Source organism: Mesocricetus auratus, unplaced genomic scaffold (genome assembly GCF_017639785.1).
Source record: "Mesocricetus auratus isolate SY011 unplaced genomic scaffold, BCM_Maur_2.0 Super-Scaffold_15014, whole genome shotgun sequence".
NCBI lineage: Eukaryota > Metazoa > Chordata > Mammalia > Rodentia > Cricetidae > Mesocricetus > Mesocricetus auratus.
In genome coordinates this window covers 31878199-31903463 of record NW_024429186.1, presented here as the reverse complement: position 1 = coordinate 31903463, position 25265 = coordinate 31878199, and the positions used below count along the sequence as shown (strand labels likewise).

Sequence of the window (25265 nt, the reverse complement as noted above, 5' to 3'; positions counted from 1 at the left end):
GTTTTCATTTTCCACCAAAGAACTAACTTACTGCATTTAAAGAAATGTGGCTCAAAGAGAAGCTCTGAAAATGTCCTCAATCATGAGAGAGAGAGGTAATTAACAGCCCCAAGAACTGAGAAGTCTGACTGGGGGTGTGCTGGCAGCAGTAAACAAGTGAATTATGCTCTGGGGGAAAAGCTGCATTGGCAGCAGAGAACATTCAAACCTGAAATGAACTGAGTCTTTTCATTTTCAATAACTGACACTGCTCACAAGTGGCAAAATGACCGATCATCTTGTGACTTGCCCCAGGACTTGCCCCACCCTGGCATCGCAGGGTTGGCTTCTTCCTAATAAGACTATGGAAATGAAGAATCTAGAGTGAACCAAGACACAGAATGGAAGCAATTACTACCCTGACTTTGCTCTCAGAAACAGCACAGCATAAACACTTGGCGTTCCAAGAAATGAGAAAAGGGTTCTAAGCCAACTGCTGGAAAAAATTATCAGGGAAATTCTATCCTATACTCAATAGCTATGCTATAGTGGGAAGAATGACATTTGGGGTCAGCAGACAGACTTCGAGTGCCCGCTCCACAGCTAACTGTTATGACCCACTTTTGTCTCAGTTTCCTTTTCTGAAAAAGATGCAATTTTTATGCAGAAACCTCAACAAGTTATCATAAATCTTTATACTACCAGCATCGTGTCCTCGAGGTGTTACTAACCGCAAGAGTCTCCTTTGCTCCTTTGGTACTGTGATGGCTAGAGGAGGAATTATCGTGGAAGACAGTAATTTTTTCCGACCACAGCTTTGTGGAGGCTGCTTCTCATAGGAGTCTATTGGAAAGAAATGAATGAGAAAAGGATGCTGGGTGAGGTATGGCCACAGTAAAAGTTCTCTCGAACTAAGTAATGTGTTCAGCGTCCAGGTCTACAATCTGAATTCTAGTAGTAAACTAAGGGAAGCCAGACATTTCAACCATTTTAGCAGTTTTTCAAAATAATAAAGAGAAGCCTAGGGGCTGGAGAGATGGCTCAGAGGTTAAGAGCACTGGCTGCTCTTCCAGAGGACCCGAGTTCAATTCCCAGCAACCACATGGTGGCTCACAACTATCTATAATGAGATCTGGTGCCCTCTCTTGGTGCACAGGAATACATGCAGGCAAAAGGCTGTATACATAAGATTTATTTAAATCTTAAAAAAAAAAAAAAACAGAAAGAGAAAACCAAACTCTTACATCCCAATGAACAAGGCAGTGTTCCTATAGTTAATATGTGTGGTATCAATACAGAGGTACATATGTGGCATAATTTCTATAAGTCAAATCAAGAGGGCTTCTTGGTTCCTTCAGAAAGGTTTCTCAGTCTCTGAAAAGAATTTGCCAGTATTATTATTCTCAAATTGTGCAGATTCTATACAGTAATATGGGTGTGAATTTTTAAAATTATCTTTTTCTTTTTTTTTTGGTTTTTTGAGACAGGGTTTCTCTGTATTGTTTTGTAGGCTGTCCTGGAACTCGCTCTGTAGACCAGCCTGGTCTTGAACTCACAGAGATCCGCCTGCCTCTGCCTCCCGAGTGCTGGGATTAAAGGCGTGTGCCACCAACGCCCGGCTAAAATTATCATTATTTAATTTAAAAATACTTATGTGTATGGGTGTTTTGCCTGAAGGTGTGTCTACGAACCACATGTGTGCTGGGTGCCCACAGAGCCAGCAGAGAGCATTGGAGTCTGAGGTACTGGAGTTACAGATAGTTGTGAGCTGTCATGTTGGAGCTGGGAACTAAATCTGGATCCTCTGCAAAAGCAGCCAGTGCTTTAACTTCTGAGTCCCCTATTATTTATTAGTGTGTGTGTGTGTGTGACGTGGGTGTATGGCAGGAGCTACACACAAGCCACAGCACACAAATGGAGATCTTAGGACAACCTGGGGCCAGTTCTCTCCTTCCACCTTTATGTGGGGGACGGGACTGAACTCAGGTTGTAAGACTTGCAAGACAAGTGTTTTGCTGGCTAAGCTATCTCACTGACTGTAAGTTCCTTTTTAATGAGCCAAATTTTTTTCTAGTTCATTTCTTGCATTTCAAGTTTTCTTTGATGACATCCTTAGCCTGAGATTCTTGGCCACAATCCTTAACTGCTACACACCACAGCCAATGGCTTTAATAACTGTTATGGTCTTGGACAAGCCATGGGAAGATCAAGTCTTCTGATCTCCCCTTCTTCCTGACAATTCTTTTATGCAAAAATCTCACAATGTTGCACAGCCAGTTCATTTCTTGGGGTCATCAGCTTTCTTAAAGTCCAGAGCTCGGGGCTGGAGAGATGGCTCAGCAGTTAAGACTGCTTTTCCAGAGCACCTGGGTTCAATTCCCAGCACCCACAGGGCAGCTCACAACTAACTGTAACTCCAAGATCTAAAGTTGAGAGCTCAGTGTAAAGGGTCTCCGCCAGCTTCACATGTGCTTATCGTGAAGACAGGTTTGTGAAAAACTACCACAAAATCTAGACACTCAAGCAACAAACATGCTTGCTATTTAGTGAACTGAACCTGATTTGACGGCTGCCAAATGAGACTGGGCAACCACCCTCCAGCTGCTGGAAACTGCTGGCCAGGGCCAGAGCCTGTACATTTCTCAAGCCACTGGATTTCACCCACCAAAATGAGTGAGGGAGTGGGGCTCAAAATTTAAAGCCTTACTCAAAGCAAGGAATTTTTCTCCCACTGTTTTGACTGTATCTTTCCAAACTCTTGGGCCTTCATTTGTTTTTCAAGACAGGGTTTCTCTGTAGCTTTGCAGCCTGTCCAGGACCTCGTTCTGTAGCCAAGGCTGGCCTCAAACTCAGAGATCCACCTGCCTCTGCCTCCGGAGTGCTGGGATCAAAGGCGTAAACCAGCAACACCTGGCAAAATACACTTGGGGTTGTTTTTCTTTTTTGGGGGGGGGCTTCATTTTATGAGTGCAAAGAAAATGGCAGTGACATTATTGCCATTCCAGTTCATGAAACATCTACCTGGAGAAACCCTATCTCAAACAAACAAACAAACAAACAAACCAAAAAAGCACAGTCACTTTGGAAAGACATTTAAACAGTACAATACTAGCTGCCTCCGAGAAAAGAAATACAGTGAAAGACAAGGCTGTAAAGGATGCTTTGCTATATTTCCCTTTGTGCCTTTTAGAATTAGATCAATTTGATTGTGCTACCTGTGCCCAAATAAACGAGATTTTAAAATAAAGTATTTTTTTGGGGACGGCCCAGTGAGGGCGCACAGGCATCGGAGAACACACCTTTGGACTTTGTGTCAGAGTGAACTAGCCCAGGCCTTCTGTAGGTCTGGGCAGAGAATAAATAGAATAAATATATAGGAAATATGCCTGTGGCCAAGTCCATCAGACCCACATGTCTGAATTGGCAGAGCAAACTACTGCAGTCTTTCAGTGGTTTTCAGACTGGATGATTTCAGCCTAATTTTTCAAACACACAATGCATCCTTCCTCATAAGTCACATGAGGAAACTCTTCTCGGCATATTAACTGTGCTGCGAGTCTGCAATATGCATTTGCAGACAGATGCTTACCAGAAATAAGCTGCTCCAAACGAACTCGCTCATGGGCAGCGTGCTGATCCACCAAGACTAGCAGGTTTCCACCTACAAAACCATCCACAATTACTGGCGTTTCCAATCTCAAGATTAAAAGAATCATAAAGGAGCCGGGCGTTGGTGGCGCACGCCTTTAATCCCAGCACTCGGGAGGCAGAGGCAGGTGGATCTTTGTGAGTTCGAAACCAGCCTGGTCTACAAAGCTAGTTCCAGGACAGCCTCCAAGACAATACAGAGAAACCCTGTCTTGAAAAACCAAAAAAAAAAAAAAAAAAAAAAAAAAAAAGAATCATAAAGGGTGGAGGGAGAAAAAGGTTTAGTCATCCCATTTAATGACAAAAACATAGGATATACTGAGTAGATACAATTGTAGTTTTTTTTTTTTTTAAAAAAAAGGGTCCTAATATACAGCCCTAACTGGCCTTGAACTTGGCTATGTAGATCAGGCTGGCCTTGGAACTCACGGAGATCCACCTGCCTCCGCCTCCTAAGTGTTGTCACTAAAGTTATACACCATCACACCTATACTTTTTATTTTTAAAAAAACCTTGAAATTATCAATAAATTATCAAATTCATCCTGGTGAAAAACCCTTTAACTTATCAATATTTCATTTAGAAAGGAAGGTTAAACTTTTAAATTTATTCAATACAGACTTGACTTTATTAATTCAACTTGACTACAATGAAGAATTATTAGCTAATGCACTGTATACATTATATAATCAGTGGATCTTGATTTGCAAACCACTCTCAAATTCAAGAAGCACATGCTTGTATACTTTAGATCAGAGGCCAGAACTTTTTCTTTTTTACAAAGAGGCAGAAAAGAAATACTTTACGCTTTTTAGGCCACATGGATTCTGTCATGACTATTCGTCTTGAGCCAAAGCAGCCACAATCTGTGCCACTATAGCTATGTTCCAATAAAACGTTATTTATGGACACTGAAGTAACTGCATATGATGTGGCTATGTCAAGAAGTCTTCCTTTGTTGTTTCCTAACCATGTAAGGATGTAAAAATCATTACTTCCCTGGCTGCAGAGAAACAGACCCTCACTGTGTCTGCTCACAGGCTGCAACTGTAGCTTCCCAAGCTATCCTCTGTGAACCTGTCACCTAGAAGTATACTCAAATGCCAAATCTGGTCAATAGGGCACAAGTTTTTGCAATTCTAATTAACTTCCAGGTGATCTTGCCTAATAGCCCCACTTTAAAAAAAAATTGGCGGGGGGGGGGCAGAGAGATAGCTCAGCAGTTAAGAACACTTGTTTCTCATCCAGAAGTCCTAGGTTCGATTCCAAGCACCTCCATGGAAGCTCACAACTGTCTGTAACTCCATTCGAGGCCTTCTTGGTATCCACATGTACTGCATACACGATATACACGCAGGGAAGACATTCATACATATAGAAGCTTTTAAGTAAAAATAAAAAAATTTTAATTGAACATACTTTTAACTATGTGTAGTGAGGGGCACATCCGTGCCCCAGAGTACAGGTTCCACAGAAGACACACGTGTTGCATTCATTCCCTTGGAGGTGGAGCCACAGGAGCTGTGAACCACCTGATGGGGGTGCTGGAGTCACAATTCTTGAGGAGCTGTATGGCTGTTAACCACTGAGCCATCTCTCCACCCACTACAAGCCTCTCTTTCAGAGCAGGGCTTCAGACTTTCAAGTACAAACAAGGGAGCAAAGGGTTTGGAAGTCAGCCCTGCAGGGGATCTAAGGGAGAGGACAGCTTTCCACGACATGTATATTACAGCTTTTAAAAGTTGCACTTGGCCGGGCGTTGGTGGCACATACCTTTAATGCCAGCACTCGGGAGGCAGAGGCAGGTGGATCTCTGTGAGTTCAAGACCAGCCTGATCTACAAGAGCTAGTTCCAGGACAGCCTCCAGAGAAACCCTGTCTCAAAAAACAAGACAAACAAACAAACAAACAAAAAACTGCACTTGTATCATTTTAACCAATAGATCAAAGCTTATTGTTATTAATCATACTGAAACAAAAGCTCTTTTCTCGAATTTGATATAGAAAATGTCTTTTCCTATTTCTACTCAAATGTTACACATGAAATCACAGAGAACACTCTGTGTAGAGCAGGCTGGCCTATGGGCACGTATGTAGAGGGCTGTTTTGGTTAAGTTGACTAAAAGCATGAGGCACCACGCCCTGGGTTTGTGACCTAAACTGTAAGAGCAGGTGAAACCAGCCAAGCAGATGGCAAACGGCTCATTCCTCTCCTCTAGACCATGGGTGTGACGTGACTAGCTTCTTCAAATTCCCGCCTGACTTCTTCCCGGCGAGGGAATGTAATCTGGAGTTGTGAGCTAAAATAAACTCTCTTCCCGAAATTGCTCTTTGTCAGGGTATTTTATCATAGCTACAGAAATGAAAGTAGGGGAGATACTATCAAATGCACAGCATGGAGCCTAAGACTTAAAGAAAAAGGAAATAGACAATTTACTTTTTATTTCTGAGACAAGATCCACTGTGTATCAGGCTGGCTGCAGACTTCCCATGTAGTTGAGAGTGACACTGAACCCTGACCCTCAGCTCATATGACAGCATTCTGCCGATTAAGCAGCGCCCCCCAGCTCCCACGCAGACTTCTTTTTTTCCTGTATGTGTACAATCTCAAGTGTTGATTCTTACATCACTCATCTTTTTGAGAAGGGACTCTTACTAGTTTGGAGCTCATCAACAAGTAGTCTTGCTGACCTGTGTGCCCCAGGGATCCACCTGTCTCTATGCCTCTCGAACACTAAAATTATAAGCACATGCCAGCATACCCAGCTTTTTAATTAAATTCTTAACCAATTAATTAACTATATTAATTATTTTTAGGTTAGAAAACAAAGGAAAGTATTTCATCATGGCAGCTACATGAATATGTGTCATATACTTTGTTTTAATTTGTTCTCTCTAAATACATTTTAAGATTTTTATGACATATATTAGAATGCATTTAAAATTGAAGAATAGGGCTGGAGAGATGGCTCAGAGGTTAAGAGCACTGACTGCTCTTCCAGGGGTCCTGAGTTCAATTCCCAGCAACCACATGGTGGCTCACAACCATCTACAATTCAATCCGGTGTCCACTTCTGGCATACAGGCAGAACACTGTATATGTAATAAATAAATAAATCTTTAAAAAAATAAATAAAATTGAAGAATAGACAAAGGATGTGGACTTGGGATTTTGTTTCCTTATTTCCTTACCCACATTCTAACATAGTATCTTTTTAAAAGTCTTTATCACTCTTTGAGAACTTCACATACTTATAAAATGTATTTTGGTGGCGAACACACACCAGAGCTTTTCTGGGCCTTGAACCAGGTGCTGTTGCTTGTGAGGCAAACTCTTTGCTCACTGAGCCTCCCCAGGCCTCAAAGCAGACTTCTGACACCAAGTATAAAACAGGAGTGTCCCCATGTTGACTATTAATTTTCTGTGAGGCTAGCAAGAGTGGCAGCTGTTTCTGATGAACACGGAACATCTGGCATTGGGCAAAACAATGGAACAAACTAGACCCTGTGAGGGAGTGGCCTTAATGACCAACACAAATTACCAAACTTAGGAACACTCTGAAAGTCAACCTGTACTGACTGGAAGAGCGGCTTATCTTTCCTTTGTCTATATGATGCTTATGAACATTTCACTTCTGGAATGAAGCAGAATATAGAACACAATTTATTTACATAAAAGCCATGTTTTTGATATTCCAACAGGAAAGAAGTTCTGTGACAACAGATATTTTCATGCTATAGTCTTAAGCACATAAAATAGAATTTTATAATAGGTATTTGATAAATATTTATAGATTAAATTTATTCTTTAGAATATCATAACTGAACAAATGTATCCTAGTAGGCAGAAATATATAACATAAAATGCCAACATATGACATTAGTTTCACTATAAAACAATAATGCATGTGTTCAATAAAAATGTCAATATCTGCTGGGTGTTGGTGGTGCACACCTTTAATCCCAGCACTTGGGAGGCAGAGGCAGATGGATCTCTGTAAGTTCGGGGCCAACCTGGTCTACAGAGCGAGTGCACGGATAGGCTCCAAAGCTACATAGAGAAACCCTGTCTCAAAAAAACAAAATAAATAAATAAAATAAAATGTCAATATCAAGCTAGAAGTCATGGCACACATCTTTCACCCTGGCACTCAGGAGGAATAAGGATGTCTGTGAGTTCAAAGACAGCCTACTCTACATAGAGAGTTCCAGGCTAGCCAAGGCTATGATAAGAATCTGCCTCAAAAAACAAAAAACAATGCCAGGTGGTGGTGGCACATGCCTTTAATCCCTGTACTCAGGAGGCAGAGGCATGTAATCTCTATGAGTTCAAGGCCAGCCTGGTCTATAGAGTAAGTTCCAGGACACTCAGGACTACACAGAGAAACCCTGTCTCAAAAAAACAAAAAACAAAACAATACAACAATAACAAAACCTCAAGAAAAACAAAAACAAAAAACATGCAAGCAAAATAAAAATAAGTCAATTCAGGAATATTACATATTTATGACTCACATTTGGTTCGGAGGAATGGATTTAACTGTGTTTTTGACAGGGACTCATATAGCCTAGGCTGGCCTTGAACTTGCTACTTAGCTGAGGAGGGCTCTACCTCTACCTTCCCAGCTCTAGTCTGGACTTTCAGGAGTATATCACTATGCTCAGTTTCATGCAGTGCTGGGGGACTGAACCCAGGGTTTCATCCATGCTAGGCAAGCAAGCACTCTACCAACCCAGCCACAGCCTCAGCCTCAAGAACATTCTTGCATTTTGATTTTGCTTCTATTTTTGTTTTATTGTATTTCTTTTGAGACAGAGTTTCTCAGGGTAGCCCTGGCTGTCCTAGAACTTTCTCTGCAGACCAGGCTGGCCTCAAACTTAGAGATCTGCCTGCCTCTACCTCCTGAGTGCTAGGATTAAAGGCAGGCACCACCACACCACCACACCAAACTTGACTCTGGTTTTGCTTTTGAAAAGAATATGAAGAATACTCTTTGGTAGCAAATCCAAAATAAATATAAACACTCAAGAGAAGTTTAACTAGTGGCCTCTTTTGTTTCTTTGAAGATAGACTGATTTTGCGCTTACACCCTTCTTGGGTGCCAGTGGTTGAGATCTGGGTATCTCAAATATAACAGAATTTCAAGTAAGCAAAACTTCAGGACTGGAGAGAAGGGTCAGTGCATCAGGTATTTGTTGCCAAGCCTGAAGACCTGAGTTCAATCCTCAGGACCCACATGGTAGAAGGCAAGAACCAAGTCCTGTACCAAACCCTGAACAGTCTGTTTTTTCCAAGTCTATGATAAAGCTGGATTTATAAATTAGATACAGTAAGAAATTCACAATAACTAACGATAGAGCAGGGCTGGGGGGTATGGCTCAGTGATAGAGTACTTGTGTAGCATGCTAAGCACTGCAAATAAATAAGTAAATAATACACTTATAACAATGTGCTGGAATAAAACTGCTAACATCATTTCTATTATATTTGTACCATTATTAATATAATAAGGTTTCTTTGAACATAATGCAATACTGTACAGCTAAATTGGTAATGTATGCAGCTACTGAGTAGCGGGCAGCTAGGGTATACAGCATGGATACACTGAGTCATTTGCAGCTTGGGTGGACCACAGTGAGATGATATGAAATTGCGTCATACTGCTCATACAGCAGTGTGAAACTTAAGACTTACCAGTTGCTTATTTCTGGAATTTTCCACACACTATTCTGACCTTGGTTGACTATGGGTAACTGAAACAGCACTACAAGGCGACAGACACAGGCAGACAACTGCACCCAAAATTCTCATCGAAGTCTCCTCACTCTCTGCTTGTCACTGCCCCCAGGCCTCAGATTTCTAGTCTTTCCTTGTAGTCCCCTTGAGCATCAGTGGCTTTGGTCCCAGCTCTTCCAGACAACTCTCCATGTCAAGGTCTTCACTGTCACAAAACCTAACAGGCCTCCCCTTAGCAAACAGCAGAGCAGCAGCTGGTGTGAGGTCGTGACTATGACAACCTTCTATTTTCTCCGTTTCTCGAGCAATCCCTTCTCCTCTTCTGCTGGTCTGCCTTCCTACTCAGCGGTTTCATGGTTGGATAGCCTACACTCAGGGCTTCTCCTCACTCTTCACATTTCTAGGTGATAAAATTTACACCACCAATAACCAACTTTATGCTGTCAACCAAATTTATATCACCAGGTCAGAACACTCTGGTCCACACCTGCACTAGCCAAACACATTCCTGCTGTCTCCTCTTGAACATTTCAAAGAGAATTTAGACTAAACTTGTGATTTTTATCCTCCCAACCTGCTCCACCTCTAATCTGGTCTTGCACCATCATCCACTTGGCCACAGAGGTCAGAAAACTAGGAGTTACCCTTGATACACCTTTCCCATAACAATCCATCACCGAGCCCTGCTGACTTTCATGCCCTGCTTTCCCCATGCATCCACCATTTTCTGTTTGTTTTATTGGCAGTGAGGTCACTTGTGGTAGCCCATGCTATACCCTCTAGGCTCGCACCAGTGTCAGCCATCCTGCCTTGGTCTTTTGAGTACTGAGCACGGGATTATATGCAGAGGACACTGCACTCAGTCTTTCACTTCTCCTTAGTCTACCATGAGCCTAGGCAACCAATATTTATTCTTAGTTGCTGCAATTATCTTCTCAACTGTCTCTGTGGAGTTCCCAGAACTTCACACAAACTCAGTCCCTCCTCCAAACTGCAACTAGAAAACTCCTTCTAAAACGAAACATGATATGACATACAGCATTCCTAAAACCAAACAAGGAACAGGAAACATCCAGCTGTTTCCAGCTAGTGTCAGGGCAGAGCAAAGCTTCAAACAGACATTTGACACCTGGCTACTACTTCCTCCCCAGCTTTGTCACCATGCTTACTGTCCCTCTGTCCCCTGGCAGAGAGGAAATTACAAGTTACTTACTGACTGCCCTACTTGACACGCTCATACTTCAGACTTGTTTTTACCAAGAACTATCTGCTGATCGCCCTGAAAAAAAAAATCTCCCGGTATCAGTTCTTTTTGTTTGTTTGTTTTTCGAGACAGGGTTTCTCTGTATTGTTTTGTACGCTGTCCTGGAACTAGCTCTTATAGACCAAGCTGGCCTGGAACTCAGAGAGATCCGCCTGCCTTTGCCTCCCAAGTGCTGGGATTAAAGGCGTGCACCATCAACACCCAGCCCAGTATCAGTTCTTACACCATCTTCATAAGAGCTATGTTGAAATTTTATGTCTTTGTATGACTACCTATTTCTCTGACATATCTACATTTTCCTATCATTGTACCCTGAGAGCCTGGTACAGTCCCTAGAAAATAACAGGCAATCAAACAATAACTGTTGAGTGAGTTATGTAGGAACTATTGTTTCATTAAGCATTACACTACCTTCTGTGTAATTTTTTAAAGTTTATCTGTATGAGTGTTTTGCCTGACTATACATCTGGGTACCACATGCATACCTGGTGCTTGAGAGGCCAGGAGAGAGTGTCAGATACCCTAGGACCTGAGTTACAGATAGCTGTGAGCCACCATGTGGATGCTGAGAATTGAACCCAGGTCCTCTGGAAGAGCAGCCAGTGCTCTTAACCACTGAGCCATGTCTCCAGCCTCCTGATTCTGTGTAACTTTTGACAAACCTAGCAGAACACATTGTATGTACTTACATAAACTTATTACTATTAATGAAAACACTGTAAAAGAAGCTGGGGGGATGGGCTAAGCATGAAGACTTGAGTTAGTTCCTTAGAATATATATATATTTTATATATATATTTTATATATATATATATATATAAATGCCTGGTAGGTGGTGCATATTTGTAATCTCAAAACTGGAGAGGGGAAGACAAGACCCCTGGGGTTCACTGGCCAGCCAAACTGGTGACCTCCAAGCAAATTAAAAACCCTGTCTCAAAGGAGATGGATGGCATTCCTGAACATGATACCCAAGGTTATTTTTGTTGTTTTGTTTTGTTTTTCAAGACAGGGTTTCTCTGTGTAGCTTTGGATTCTATCCTGGAACTCTCTGTAGACCAGGCTGGCCTCGAACTCACAGAAATCCACCTGCCTCTGCCTCCCGAGTGCTGGGATTAAAGATGTGTGCTACCACCACCCAGCCCAAGGTTATGTTTCAGTGTCTACATGTATAGGTGAGTACCTGTGTATACATACAGCCATTAAAGGGGGAGGCTGGGGAGCTCGGTGGCAAAATAAATACTTGCTGTGCAAGCACGAAGATGTGAGTTTGGATTCCTGGCATCTACATAGAAACCTGAGTGTGGCTGTCCACACCTGTAGCTGCAACTATGGTGCAGGTAAAGACAGGCAGATGAGGCAGGGGTATTGCTGGACAGCCGGTCCAGCAGAAACAGAAGTCTCTAGGTTTACAAGAAGCCTTGTCCTAAAAAGCAGGGTGGGAAGTATCACAGGAAGGCACCTGAAGTTACCTCTGGCCTACATACACTGAGATTTTAAGGGAGCAGAAGATGAAATGCTCCCTTTGCCCACATTCATTTTCATTTCTGAAGTGACTACTATTAATAGTTTAATGAAGCAGGTGTGGTGTGGTGTAGGCCTGTAATTCCAGCAGTCAGTCATGCTGAGGCATTAGGATACCATGAGTTTGAGGCAATTCTGAGCTGCATCTCAAAAGACCAAAAACTTAATGTCTATCTGACCTCTATGTATGAATGGCAATGTACTTAAAGTTCATGTACTTTAAAACTTGTTTCAGATTCTGTGAGCCAGTTTCCCTTTATCTGTTTAAATCACTGAAATTACAACAATTTCAAGCTGTTGATCCAACACAAGTTGTCACATCCCATAACAGGAGTATCCCCCCAGAACACTAGTCAGATTATTAACTGAAGCAAAAGCCCATGCTTACCTGATTTGCCATTCTCTTCCATTTTCGTGCTCATTAAACAGGCAATAAACTTGTTGTCCACTTGCTGGAGAACCTGCCATTCATTTAGAAAAACAATGTGACCCTAACAAAAAATTAGCAAAGGCTTATCTGCATAAAGAGCTATGATGACACTTGACATGCTAACACCCACAGCCAGCTGGATGGCTCCACGGGGAAGGTGCTTGTCACCAAACCTGATTACCTGAGTGTCACCTTTGTAATTCACATGGAGGAGAGAACTGACTCTTGCAAGTTGTTCTCTGACCTCTATCTAAATCTGCTCTATGGCACATGTGAGCTCATTCCCAATTAACACAAAAAAGAGTTATTTTAAAACTCTGAGTAAGAAGCCAGGCAGTGGTGGTGCATGTCCAGAGGCAGGGGCAGGTGGTTTTTGTGAGTTTGAGGCCAGCCTGGTCTACAGAGCAGTCAGGGTTGTTACACAGAGAAACTCTGTCTTGAAAAGCTGGAAAAAAAACCCAAACCCAGAAAACAACAACAACAACAACAACAACACTGAGGTAGGATAAAAGGATGGGCAAGGAGGCCAGGTTGAAGAGAGGAAGGTCAGAGACTTCTACAATGTTTCCAGCAGAGACACTCTGAGTAACATATATGACCAGAGACTGCTAATGAATAGACCTAAAATAATTTATTCATCTTTTTAAAGACACTGTCTCAATGTGTAGCCCTGCCTGGCTTGGAACTCTATGTAAAACAGGCTGGCCTCCATCTCACAGAGATCCTCCTGTCCCCCCTCCTGAGTCCTGGGATTAAAGATGTGTGTCATCATGCATTGCCTAACATATAAATTCTCAACTGTGAAAAGCAAGGAAAGCTGCTGTAGAATATTATTTTAAGGTGTGTTACATTTGTTTATGCACTGGAGCATTTGTTTAATGATGTAAAGATATGCTGCTTTTGTTTAACTCTGCGAAGTTGTGATTCTTTGCCTGTCTAAAACACCTGATGGTCTAATGAAGAACTGGATCACCAATAGTGAGGTAGGAGAAAGGACAGGGGGGCGGGCAGGCAGAGAGAATAAATAGGAGGAGAAATCCAGGAAAGAGAGGAGCAAGAGAGAACAAGGAGAGGAGGAGGCTAGAGGCATGCCAGCCGGCCAGCCAGCCTCAGAGTAGTCACAGAGGAAGAGTGAAAGTGAGAGGTACAGAAGTAAGGAAAGGAAAAGGCCCAGAGGAGAAAGATAGTTGGGGTAATTTAAGATAAGAAAAGCTGATTGGAAACAAGCTGAGTTAAGGCTGGGCATTCATGAGAAAGAATAAGCCTCCGTGTGTGATATTTTTGGGAACTGGGTGGCAGGCCACCAAAGAACAAACAGCATAAGAGTAAAGAGTAAAAATTCAACTACAAACAGCCATTTTGGAAGAGCTGGTCTAAGAGCAACAGTGAAAGCCACCAACAGCTTTAGACTGCGGAGGTGCCTCTCTCCAGGCTCATGCTCCAAAAAGTCTCTTTCTGGATAACTGTTCCCTTGCTCTAATCCCAGGTCAACACCTGGGTAGGCCTTTATTTAGCTTTGCTAATGTCCTAGCTTGTTTCCAAATCCAAAGACACAGAGATTAAGACTGTCAGAGCAGTGTGCAGAGAACACAGCAGAAAAGCAGAGACATAGGGGTGGCCCTTTTGTTAATGAACAATTCTTAATCTTTGCAGCCCCACAGAGAGGGTCATTTAAAAGTGAGCACTTTTGCACAGTTAAGGACAATGTTGATTTATAAATAATTGGTTGGCATTTGTCACATAGTTATAAAATGTAAAATCCAAATATAATTCTCTGCAGAAATATTAAAGTCCTTGGCATTATCAGCCTGAACCACAATAGCAAAGAAATTCTTGTTTGCTATTGAAATTAATCTGCATTTCTTTTCTGATGAGAAAAATTCAAGGTTCCAGCTGTGCAGTGGTGGCACACACCTTTAATCTCAGTGCTTGGGAGGCAGAGGCAGGTGGATCTCTGTGAGTTTGAGACCAGCCTGGTCTACAGAGCGAGTTCCAGGACAACCAGGGTGATTACACAGAGAAACCCTGTCTCAAAACAAAAGAAACAAAAAACAAACCTGTACTATTATTGTAAAATTCCAGTCAGATTAAAAACAAAGAAACACATGTGTGATGGTTATTCTCAGTTGTCAACTTGCCTACACCTGGACTTAACTAAAACCCAAGAGGCAGGTATACCTGTGAGGGATTTTTTTTTCTTAATTAAATTATTTAAAGTAGGAAGACCCACTTTTAATTCAGACTTTTGAAGTGGGAAGAGAAACCTTCAATCCAGATCTTTTGAAGGGGGAAGATGCACCTATAGTCTGGGCCACACCTTCTGCTGGCAGCCTATATAAAGGACATGGAAGAAGGAAGCTTGCTCTCTTTGCCGCTTGCCTTCATTCACTCTGGGTGGTAAATCCATTCCTTCACTGGCATTAGAGCCTACTTCAGGATTCCTGTGTAAATCGAAGACCAGATGAGACATCCGGCATCGTGGACTGAACATCTGCTGGATTCTTGGGTCTTCCACTGGTAGACAGCCATTGTTGGACTAGCTCGGCCACAGCCTGTAAGCCAGTCTAATAAATCTGTAATTCTACCTGTCCCTCTAAAGAAGCCTAATACAGCATGTCTTGACTAATACAGCCTCTCTCATTAAAAATGAGTTCAACTTCACAAGTAGTCTAGCTTAACCATGACATGGATGTCGGTGTTGGTTTTACCTGCATTGAGTGAATCATTTCTTTGGTGAAGCGATAGGGATAGAGTACGTTGTGGATTCTAACTGCTAAGCTTTCAGCCTGGCCACTGCTGACATCAACAGCGACCTAGAAAGAGCCGGTAAGAACACAGTTTATTAATTTTTAATGTCTGTGGAGCTGCTTTACCAATGATTCCAGAGTCCTCTAAAATACTCATGCTTTGGGGCTTGGAATATAGAGGTCAGTGGTGAAGGACTGCCTAACATATGCAAGGCCCTGGTTTCAATTCCCAGCACTGCAAAAAAATAAAAGCAAAACCAAACAAGTACTTTCACACATCCTACTAGAAATAGGATGAATGTAAGAAACCTATAGATCCAATAGGCTGTAAGAAAAGTTGTCTAAATTAACAATTTTTTTTATAAACACTGACTAAACCTGCACTATTTCGGAACAATCTGTCTATGCTCCATGATTAAGTCCGTAAAGACATCTTAAGTGAGGAATCAGTAGTCAAATGCTTGTCTGTTACCCAGAGTCATTAACACACTCAGTACAAGCTGTGACAACGCATCAAAGAAAGAACATTGCCAGGACACACAGAACTGTTCCTGCAGATGAAATGGTATGAAGGGTTGGATGGTTAACCCCTATTATTACCACCCTGTCAGACAGGATAAATACATCTACTCTTCACACTGAATATGTAAGAATCCAAAATTCTTGACCTTTCCAAAATCCTGACTTATCCCCTTTACATTAAACACTAATTTCCGAGTATATTGTCTACGAATCTGCCTACTTTCCATTCATTATTACAAATTCATATACTCAGCATGCCTACACCCAGCTTAAATGAAGTTAAAATTTACAAACAGGCAAAGAAAAAGTACTGCAGACCCACCTCTGGGTAACGGGCAAACACTGGATTGTTCCATCCTGAAAGCAAAGACTGAAGTGATTCACTGACAGCAGCAGCGTCCACAGCATCTAGGACAAAGAGGGACAGCTACCATCAAGAGCACAGAAAACAGTGCCTTCTCCTATTCAGCTACAGCCTCAAGACCAAAGCACATTATCCCTACATCCTACAAACGGTCAGAGCCTGTACCATATCCTACGTTTGTTGTGATGCTGCTTCTTTGGTTTGGAGACAGGCTCTGGCTGGCCTAGAACTCACTATGCAGACCAGGATGGCCTCAAACTTACAAAGACTCACTTGCCTTTGCCTCCCAAGTGCTGAGATTAAAGGAGTGCATCACCACTGCCCAGATTGATGCTACTTTTAAAATAGTATTATGACTGTACCTCCTGATACTGTATTACTCCAAATTGTCTAGAAGAATGGTTCTCAACCTTCCTAATGCTGCGACCCTTTAATACAGTTTCTCATGTTGTGACACCCAACCATAAAATTATTCCATTGCTACTTTATAACTGTAATTTTGCTGCTGCTATGTAATCTAAATATCTGATATGCAACCTAAGGGGCCACAACCCACAGGTTGAGAACCACTAGTCTGTAACAATGTTTCAGGGGCCTGGAGAGATGGCTCAGAGGTTAAGAGGATCGTCTGCTCTTGCAGAAGACCCAGGTGTGGTTCCTGGTACCCACATGGTGGCTCACAACCATCTGTAACTCCAGTTCCAGAGAATCTCATGCCCTCCTCTGGTCAACGGCAGTTTGTACACATGGTACACAGACATGCATGTGGGCAAAAACACCCATACACAAAATAAAACTAAGTAAGTCTTAAAACAAAAGTGTTACGTATAGAAAAAAAAAACTGTAGTTCAAAATTTCTTGTTGTCTTTTGATAAAACAAATATTCTTCATCTATTTTAAGAAACAGCAAAAACAAAATAGGTTTCTTTAGCTTTTTTTCAAAGATCAAACTACTGTAATATGAAGAAATTCAATCTTCAAAAATAAGAAACCTTTCCCCAGTCATAGACACCGTAGCCTAAGCAGAATCACCCAGCACCAACTTCCAGTCTGGAAAAGCAATTTCTGATCTAAATGCATGTACTGAATTACTTAGTTCTGCTGTTAAACAGAGCCCTGGGGAGTCCCTGGTTCCTGAAGCGCAGCTGGTGCTGATCAAGCTTCAGAGTGCAACCCGGCCCAGTCTTCTGTGCTAAGTGGGACAGAGTGCACTTGGTGTCTCCACACACAACCTCTGGGAGTGTCTCACCTCTCTTGTTCTGTCTCGACATAGTTCTCTCTTCCTGGGCTCTTGGAAGGAAAGGAAGGATAAGATCGCTTCTAAAAGGATGACACCTGTACTGAACCCCTAAACAAAAAAGAAAAACCTACAAATTTGAACTCAACATACAAATAAACTATTAAAATTATGTAAAACTTCTTTCTTAACAAGCTGAACAAAGACATAAGGCAGACTACTGCATACTACATGGAAAGTCAGAATTTTCAATGAAATTACCTAACTTATTTACAATAACACATCATCTCTTTATCCATATTATGTGATTCTCAATGTTGCAGTGTGCAGGTTGCAAGGACATATTAGGCAATGTCTTCAGACATTTTTCACAGTCCTATCTTGAGTAAATAATGCAGCTACTGGAAACCAGCAGATAAAGTTTGGGTGCTGCTAAATACCCTACAAGGTCTAGCTACTCAGGAAAGCTTGTCAGACACATAGGTGTACTTATGGTCACTCACAACCTGGTACAGCCTTCACAGAGTCCCAACTTTTATGTCTCTTGTCCGCAATCCATGTACCTACTGTAATGGTGATTTCATTGTATTACGTGGCTGTCCCTAACAGACTGAGATACTGAGAAGTCAGACCGACTTCAATGCGACAACACCTACCGAGGTGTGGCAATCAACAAATGATGAATGAGTGGCAGCTGGAGAGATGCCCAGTGGTCAAGAGTGCCGGCTGCTCTTCCAGAGGTCATGGGTTCAATTCCCAGCAACCACTGGGAATTGGCGGCTCACAGCCATCTATAATGGGATCTGATGCCCTCTTGTGACATGCAAACAAACATGCAGACAAGAACACTCATACCCATAAAATAAATAAGCCCTTTTTTAAAAAGATGAGTGGATGGGGCTGGAGAGATGGCTCAGTTGTTAAGAGCACTGGCTGCTCTTGCAGAGGTCCTGAGTTCAATTCCCAGCAAACATGTGGTGGCTCACAACCATCTGTAATGAGGTCTGCTGCCCTCTTCTGGACTGCAGGGATACTTGCAGACAGAACACTGTATAAATAATAAATCTTTAAAAAATGATTTTTAAAAAAAGTCTGGAATGATACACTCTGAATTCTAACCATCTGAAGGAAGGGCGGGAAGATTTGAGTCTTAGAAACAACTCTGAGACAGTTTTGGAAAGGGGAAGTACGCAGCCTGGAGAGGTGCTCAGTGGTTTGAGCACCAGCTGCACTTCCAGAGTCTGGGTTCAATTCCATGGGGTTTGATGCCCTCTTCCGACCTCCATGGCATGAAGCATGAACATGGTGCACAGAATACACACAGGCTAAAACATTCAAATACATAAAATTAAAAAAAAAACTAAAGGAGGAGGGAACACATAACTGAACTATCAAAAAAGACAAGCCTGTTGGACAAAAACTAAAGTAAGAGATTGGCTAAAATAAAGTTGTGTCACATGTCCTTAATCCCAGTACCTGAGAGGCAGAGGCAGGCTGATCTCTGTGAGTTTAAGGACAGCCAGGTCTACAGAGCGAGTTCCAGGACAGCCAGGGCTACACAGAGAAACCCTGTCTCAAAAAGCAAAAACAAAAGAGAGAAACTGATTGATTGAATTGGGACTGTAGCTCAATAGTAAAATATTTAGCTAATATATAAGCTAAAGAAGATATTTTTAAAGGAAAAAATCCCACGGATTAGGAATAAGATGTTACTCCAAAATTACCTTTATATAACAAAATCTTGGTTTCATGTAGCCAAGCTGGCCTCAAGATGTAACCTCAGGATAACTTTTACCTGATCTTCCTGCTGCCACCTCCCAAGTGCTAAAATGAGATGACGTTTAACGTTTCTCGTAGTAAAATGTTGCATGTTCACATTTTTAGGTGTGGGCCAATCATGTCCTAAAGTCCCACTGTAAAGAGCCAGTTCCATGTGAATGGGGGATGAGAGGTGTCATCGTTTCAGTGAACTTGTTTTGACTTAACGTGACTCTCCAGAGTTCACATGATGCGGTACTCCAGATGGTTAAGTGCACTGAAGTAGTTTCAACACCTAAATCTACTTAACAGGAGCAGATGTTTATGTTGAGTGTGGCAGCTAACATCCCCCTCCTTTGTTTTGGCAACAACCACCCCACAGCTGAACGCAATCCAGTTATTTTTTGGCACTGTGTCAGCAGCAGTTACATTTCAGGAAGGTGAGGTGTCGGTGCCTTAGATGTTCCTCTCCGATAAGCATTCAGCACATACAAACCAGTGCGTGTGACCTAGACTGAAAAGCACATAAAGATGCCTTAAGAGCAACTGGATAGTCTCAAGAGCAATCTTGAAAATAAGGGGTTTTCTCCTCCTATGAAATTCTCTAGAAGTTACAATAGTGGTCTTTTTCCCATGAGGAAAAAAAATTGAAAAGCATTTAAAGCTAAAGGATTTATTTAACATCAGAGCCTCCAGCTAGAGATATTTATCCTAAGGAGACAGTCTAATTTGCAATTACATTAATACAATCTACATTCTTTTACAGCATTTGAGACTTTTAACAGGGATGCATATTTAATGTTTACCTACAAGTGAAAGCTGAGATTATAGCCAGATGGAAATCAACTTTGCCGTTTCCCAACATCTGGCTCTCTACACACTGCCAAAACAATGTCACTTTTAATGTTGCCTGAAACCTGAGAACCCAGAGTCCTAGACCAGGCTCTGGTGTGGCTTTGTGGCGTGACCTCAAAGTCACATTAATATCAATGTCTTGTATCAGAGATGTATCAAGTGGATTGCTACATACATTATAATAAAGCACATCTGAAAAATAGAGTATGAAAGCACTATCTAGCCTCCATTCTGGGAAAATGTTTACCCAGACCCTGCTTTCTTGGGGAAGCTCACAAAACCCCACTGCATTGACCTACATATCTTACTAGAAGCCAGGGATAAGTTGAGGCTCTTCTCAACCTTAGGCTGGTAGCCACAGATAGAAGCAGTCGTCTCTCTAAAGACAAATTTCTAGAAGTATACTAGGGAAGAAAGGGGAAACACTAGATAAGTACTGTGGGTCTTTTTAGATATACACAGCATAATTTTATTAAAATGAAGTTTCCTCCCTCTTCCACACACACACATTTTAGACATATGTAATTACCTATGTTTTTTATCAACCATCACTAAAAATTTTTGGGGGGGTTCAAGACAGGGTTTTTCTGTGTAACCCTGGATGTCCTGGAACTCCTCTGTAGACCAAGCTAGTCTCGAACTCACAGAGATCCACCTGCCTCTGCCTCACAAGTGCTGGGATTAAAGGCGTGCGCCACCACTGCCCAGCAGCTATCACTAAATTCTTACATTTAAATATTGCTAACCCTAAAGACTCTCCATAATGCCTTAAACACAGTATAGGTTTTAAACTGGCCTTCAGAAGCTGGGTGTTGTGGTACATACTTTTAATTCAAGCATTTAGGAGAACCTATGATGAGATCAAGACCAACCTGGCCAGCCTGGGCTATATAGCAAGACTCTGTCTCAGTATTTCCAGCCCCAAAACAACACCCCCCAAAAAAAAGCAATAAACCACAGCTTTCCAATGCCGTCTGCTGAGGCCATCCCTGTGAAGTTATATTGCTCTTTGACCATTATCCTTTTTCAAGAGCTGTTCATGTCAGTAAACACTACATACTTACCATTCCCAAGTAGGACATCCACAGCCACAGTTGTCAGGTCTTTAGTACAAGCAGTCTTGATGTCTTCAGTAGGAGCAACGAATGTGCTAAGTCCTGTTTTTCTGTTGATGTAAACCATCCTTCCCAGAGTTACATCAAAATGCTGCTGCCAACCCATAGAATATGCATTTGAGTCTTCATTTTCGGAACAAGATTTCGCTTTAGATTCTGCATTCTGGGAACAAGTTCCATCTTGGCTTGCTGTGGTATCTTCTACCTGACTCATGATCACTCTACAGGGAGAATGAGGACCTCCTGAATGTTGCTCTGAAGACCTGGCAAGAACATCTGAATCTTTACTGATTTCAGAGTCATTACAGGGTAACAGCAGCAAAGGAGTTTCTGGTTTCTCTGTTCCATCCATTATGTTGCTAGAATATATCGCACTGTTATGAATGGAATTATCCTGTGTGGCAGAATCTGTTATTAGGAGCATGTCACTCTCACATTTATTTTTAAGTAATTCACAAACATGTAAGTCTGACCTAGCGCCCCGGCTATTGTCTGTCCAACTGGAATCCGAATCTGGAAGTTCACAGATATGGCCTGTCATCTCCATTGTTTGCATTTCTTTTTCGGAACCTTTCAGTCTGGATAATTTAGAAGCCAATGATTCAGCAGACTTCTCAACATTGGAAGGTTTTCTGCGACAGTGAGGTAATTCTGCCAGAGTAATAGGACTTTCTCTCAGATGAGGCATGTGTTCTAAGCAATCTTCTTTGGAAAATGGAACTTTCTCTATGTACAGGATGGGACTTACTGGTTGACAAGAACCATATGAATCACTGTGCTCCACAGTGGTGCTCTTACAAGCATCAGGCATATCTAAGTGGCCCTTGTCTTTCAGTAGAATGTCAGTTTCAATCTGAGCATCTTGATGGGTCCTGACTTCAGTATTACTTCCCCCCTCTGTATCTAGAGATCTGTTAACCTTCCCATACTGCCTCTTAAACTTCTCTAAAGATCCTACTTGTGAACGCAAGCTTAGCTTCCTATGGACTACGTGTTTGGAGGGACACCTCATCTTATCTGTTTTCTTTTCTGAAGTATGTCTGTACCTCGGGAAGGAGGATGTATCAGGCAAAAAGCAATCTCTGTGGGATCCTGAGCCACCGTCCTGAAACAAAGCCAAGTTCTCCTCCACTGCTGCTGGGCTGTCCTCTGCCACATAATCTGTATTTGTCCTGCACAATTTTTTGTGGAGATGAGCAGGTTCTTTACTCAAAGTGCTTGTTAAATCGCCGTTGCCTGGAGTCTCGACTACGTGGTGTACTCTATTTGCAAACGTTTCTTGGGCACTTACGGGACCAGGACGAACATAACTTTTAAATGAATGCTCTGCTTCAGTTGACTTGGTGTGCTGCTTTTGTACCACGTGAGTTATAAAGCCAGTGGAGCACAGTTTAACTCGACCATAATTAAAAACATTTCCTCTTCCACGACTACTAGGCTCTTTTTTTCTTTTTTCCTTCTTTCTCTGTATACCCTGTACTCTAAGTACTGCTGTCTCAAAAGGCAGAGGTTGGTTCCCCACTTCGGTAGCATCTTTACATTTCTCCAGTGGACTCTGAATCCCACCATTTTGGGGAATGTCGGCAGCCATGACATTAACAGCAGTACTTATTTTCTGTATTTCTAGATCTGCCTCACCCTCCTCAAAGAGATGATGTGTCCGAATAGGGCTTGGAAACATTTTTGGGCTAGTCCCATGTGGACTTTCTGAGGTCCTATGTTCCAAGAAAGACTTCTGATGTTTCTCGTTTTCTCCAGATGGTGATGCTTCTTCCAACACCCTTGATTCTAAGTGAGCGCTGTCTCTGCTATGTAACGAAAGCTCTTCCATCTTACTATGGCCCAGGCCATGTGCTTCACAACTGCGAGATGAGTCATTTGTCTTCTTTCTGATAGCTTCTGAAGCCCCAGAATTCTGTGTGTTTGTATTTTTTATGGTAGCTATTCTTTTCACAGCTTTTGACTGCAAATTAAACATTTCATAGGAATCCAAAATATTATTGCACGCTTCCTGGAAACTGTTCTGTTCACACTTCTCTTGAGTGGATGAATGTGTTTGAAGAGTAGTACCCAACAAACTGAAATCATTATCTTCATTAAATTCCTTAATATCTTCACCTGATAATTCTACAAATAGTTTTTCTTGCTTTAAAAACCTTTTCACTCCTTCCTGAATACAAACCAACAGGGTATCCCAGTCCTGAAACTCAATCAGAGTTTTGGCTGGCTCCATGCACACGTCATACTCACAGAACTGGCACTGCACATTGATTACATATATCCCATGGAGTTCAGAGGCAGAACGATGTCGAGGACTTGAATTCATTTGTCTACTGGCAGAGCCATTCTTTGGCCTGCATATAATGCTTTCTTTTCTTAATAAAAAGTCAATGAGTTTATGCAACTTTGTCCTTAAAACTAGTCTTCTATTCACAAACAAAAACTGCATATTCTTATTGTAGTGTGCTTCAGAGCTAATGTAGCCACTAAACTCAAACTCCTTATATTTAAAATGTATTTCTCTTAACTTTTGGGACTTGCCCAATCCATAAATTTGACAAAATCGAGAACATATGTCTTTGGTTTTGGGGAGTTGGAGGACCATGGCACCAGAAACATCATTCCTCAGAGAGAAAGAGATGGAAGGGTGCATGAGTGACAGGGCTTCTACCCTCTGCCTAACCTTCTCAAACTCGAGCCGTGGGTCCATGCTTTTCCTCCTCACAGGGAACTGGGAAAACAGGTTATACACTGTTACTGTCGTCCCCACACTTGGTCTAGTCAAATCAGCTTCACAAACATTTAGGGCTTTTCCATTCTGAAACATTTTCACAAAGGTTTTCATAGTTGTGTTTTTCTTGGATAAAATTTCCACAGCACTAGCCATGTCAACTATACTTGCCAAGGCCTCTCCTCGGAAGCCATAAAACTTTGGGTTCTCCAAGTCCTGTACTGCGCTGCACTTACTAGTAAAATACCGATTTCCTACCTTCTCTACGTCATCACCCAGCATCCCAAACCCATTGTCTACCACTTGAACTTGGAAGGTCTCCATATTCACTCTGATGGCCACACATTTTGCTTCCGCATCAATACTATTGAGGATAAGTTCCTCAACACATTGGCCTAAGGAGATTATGGCCAAACCAGAACGCAATTTGGCTTGTACTTCATCTGACAAACACTTGATCATGGCAGATAGACATGAGGAGAGAATGCCATACACGGGCTTCCTTCTCTGACAGGAAATAAACACCTATGGGGGAAAAAAAAATAACCTATCACACCTCAGTTATACAGCATTACCAACTTCTCTCAAGGATTATGAAGAACTACAGTTAGAGGAAAACAAACTATTAAACCAAAATATGAAACACAAGTATACTTCTAATTTCTAGACAGCACACAAAACTCATGCCTGGTATAATGAACTTCAATTCCAAAGAAGCATTCATAATTTCATAATTTTCCCTGTTCCTAAAGTGAATGCCCTAAAGTAAAATCATAATTATACTTGATGTTGAACCGTAAAGACACTATTCAAAATTCTAAGCACTTTACTAAAAACAGATGCCTAAATTAAATTCAGTTAAGAAACATTAGCTAGAAATTATTCATGAAAAAAAAGTCCAAGCTAGTTTCATAACGTTTAGACATTACACAATATCCATGACTTTTGGAAACCTTTGATGTGCTAAGGCACTGTAAGTAAAAAACGTAAACAACAGGATGGAATTAAAGTCAAACATATCGAGGAGAGGCAGATATTAAACGATTACTATTGTCACATTACTTTCTCAAGAGGAGGACGTCGGGGTAGGTGGGGGAGTGGTGGCGGGGAGAAGAATAAAGCAGGAAAATTTCTTTGTCTATACATTTTTTGTTTTGTTTTTTACCATTTGCTATTTAAATCCTGCTCCTGGGCGGTGGTGGTGCACGCCTTTAATCCCAGCACTTGCAGAGGCAGGCGGATCTCTGGGAGTTCCAGGCCGGGCTGGACCGACAGCCTCCAAACAATACCGAGAAACCCTGTCTCGTAAAAAAAAAAAAAAAAAAAAAAAAAAAATCCTGCTCCTGTGTTGTCT

At 41.8% G+C, this 25265-nt stretch overlaps 1 protein-coding gene across 5 annotated transcripts in view; it reads right to left on the bottom strand.

The window, feature by feature from the left end:
• Mlh3 (mutL homolog 3) overlaps positions 1-25265 on the bottom strand; it is a 36858-nt gene that overhangs the window by 10986 nt on the left and 607 nt on the right. For 2 of the 5 annotated variants that reach the window (XM_021223220.2, XM_040742741.1), the window contains exons 1-8: positions 25077-25170; positions 21130-24436; positions 17465-17563; positions 16174-16259; positions 15291-15395; positions 12541-12613; positions 3569-3640; positions 711-822 (exon numbers count right to left, since the gene is read on the bottom strand). In XM_021223220.2, coding sequence (XP_021078879.1) covers positions 711-822; positions 3569-3640; positions 12541-12613; positions 15291-15395; positions 16174-16259; positions 17465-17563; positions 21130-24436; positions 25077-25079 — 3857 coding nt within the window. In that variant the 5' untranslated portion in view covers positions 25080-25170. Of the gene's footprint in view, positions 1-710; positions 823-3568; positions 3641-12540; positions 12614-15290; positions 15396-16173; positions 16260-17464; positions 17564-21129; positions 24437-25076; positions 25171-25265 lie in introns of those variants that run through there. The other 3 variants (XM_005086401.4, XM_040742740.1, XM_021223221.2) reach the window with 2 other exon arrangements.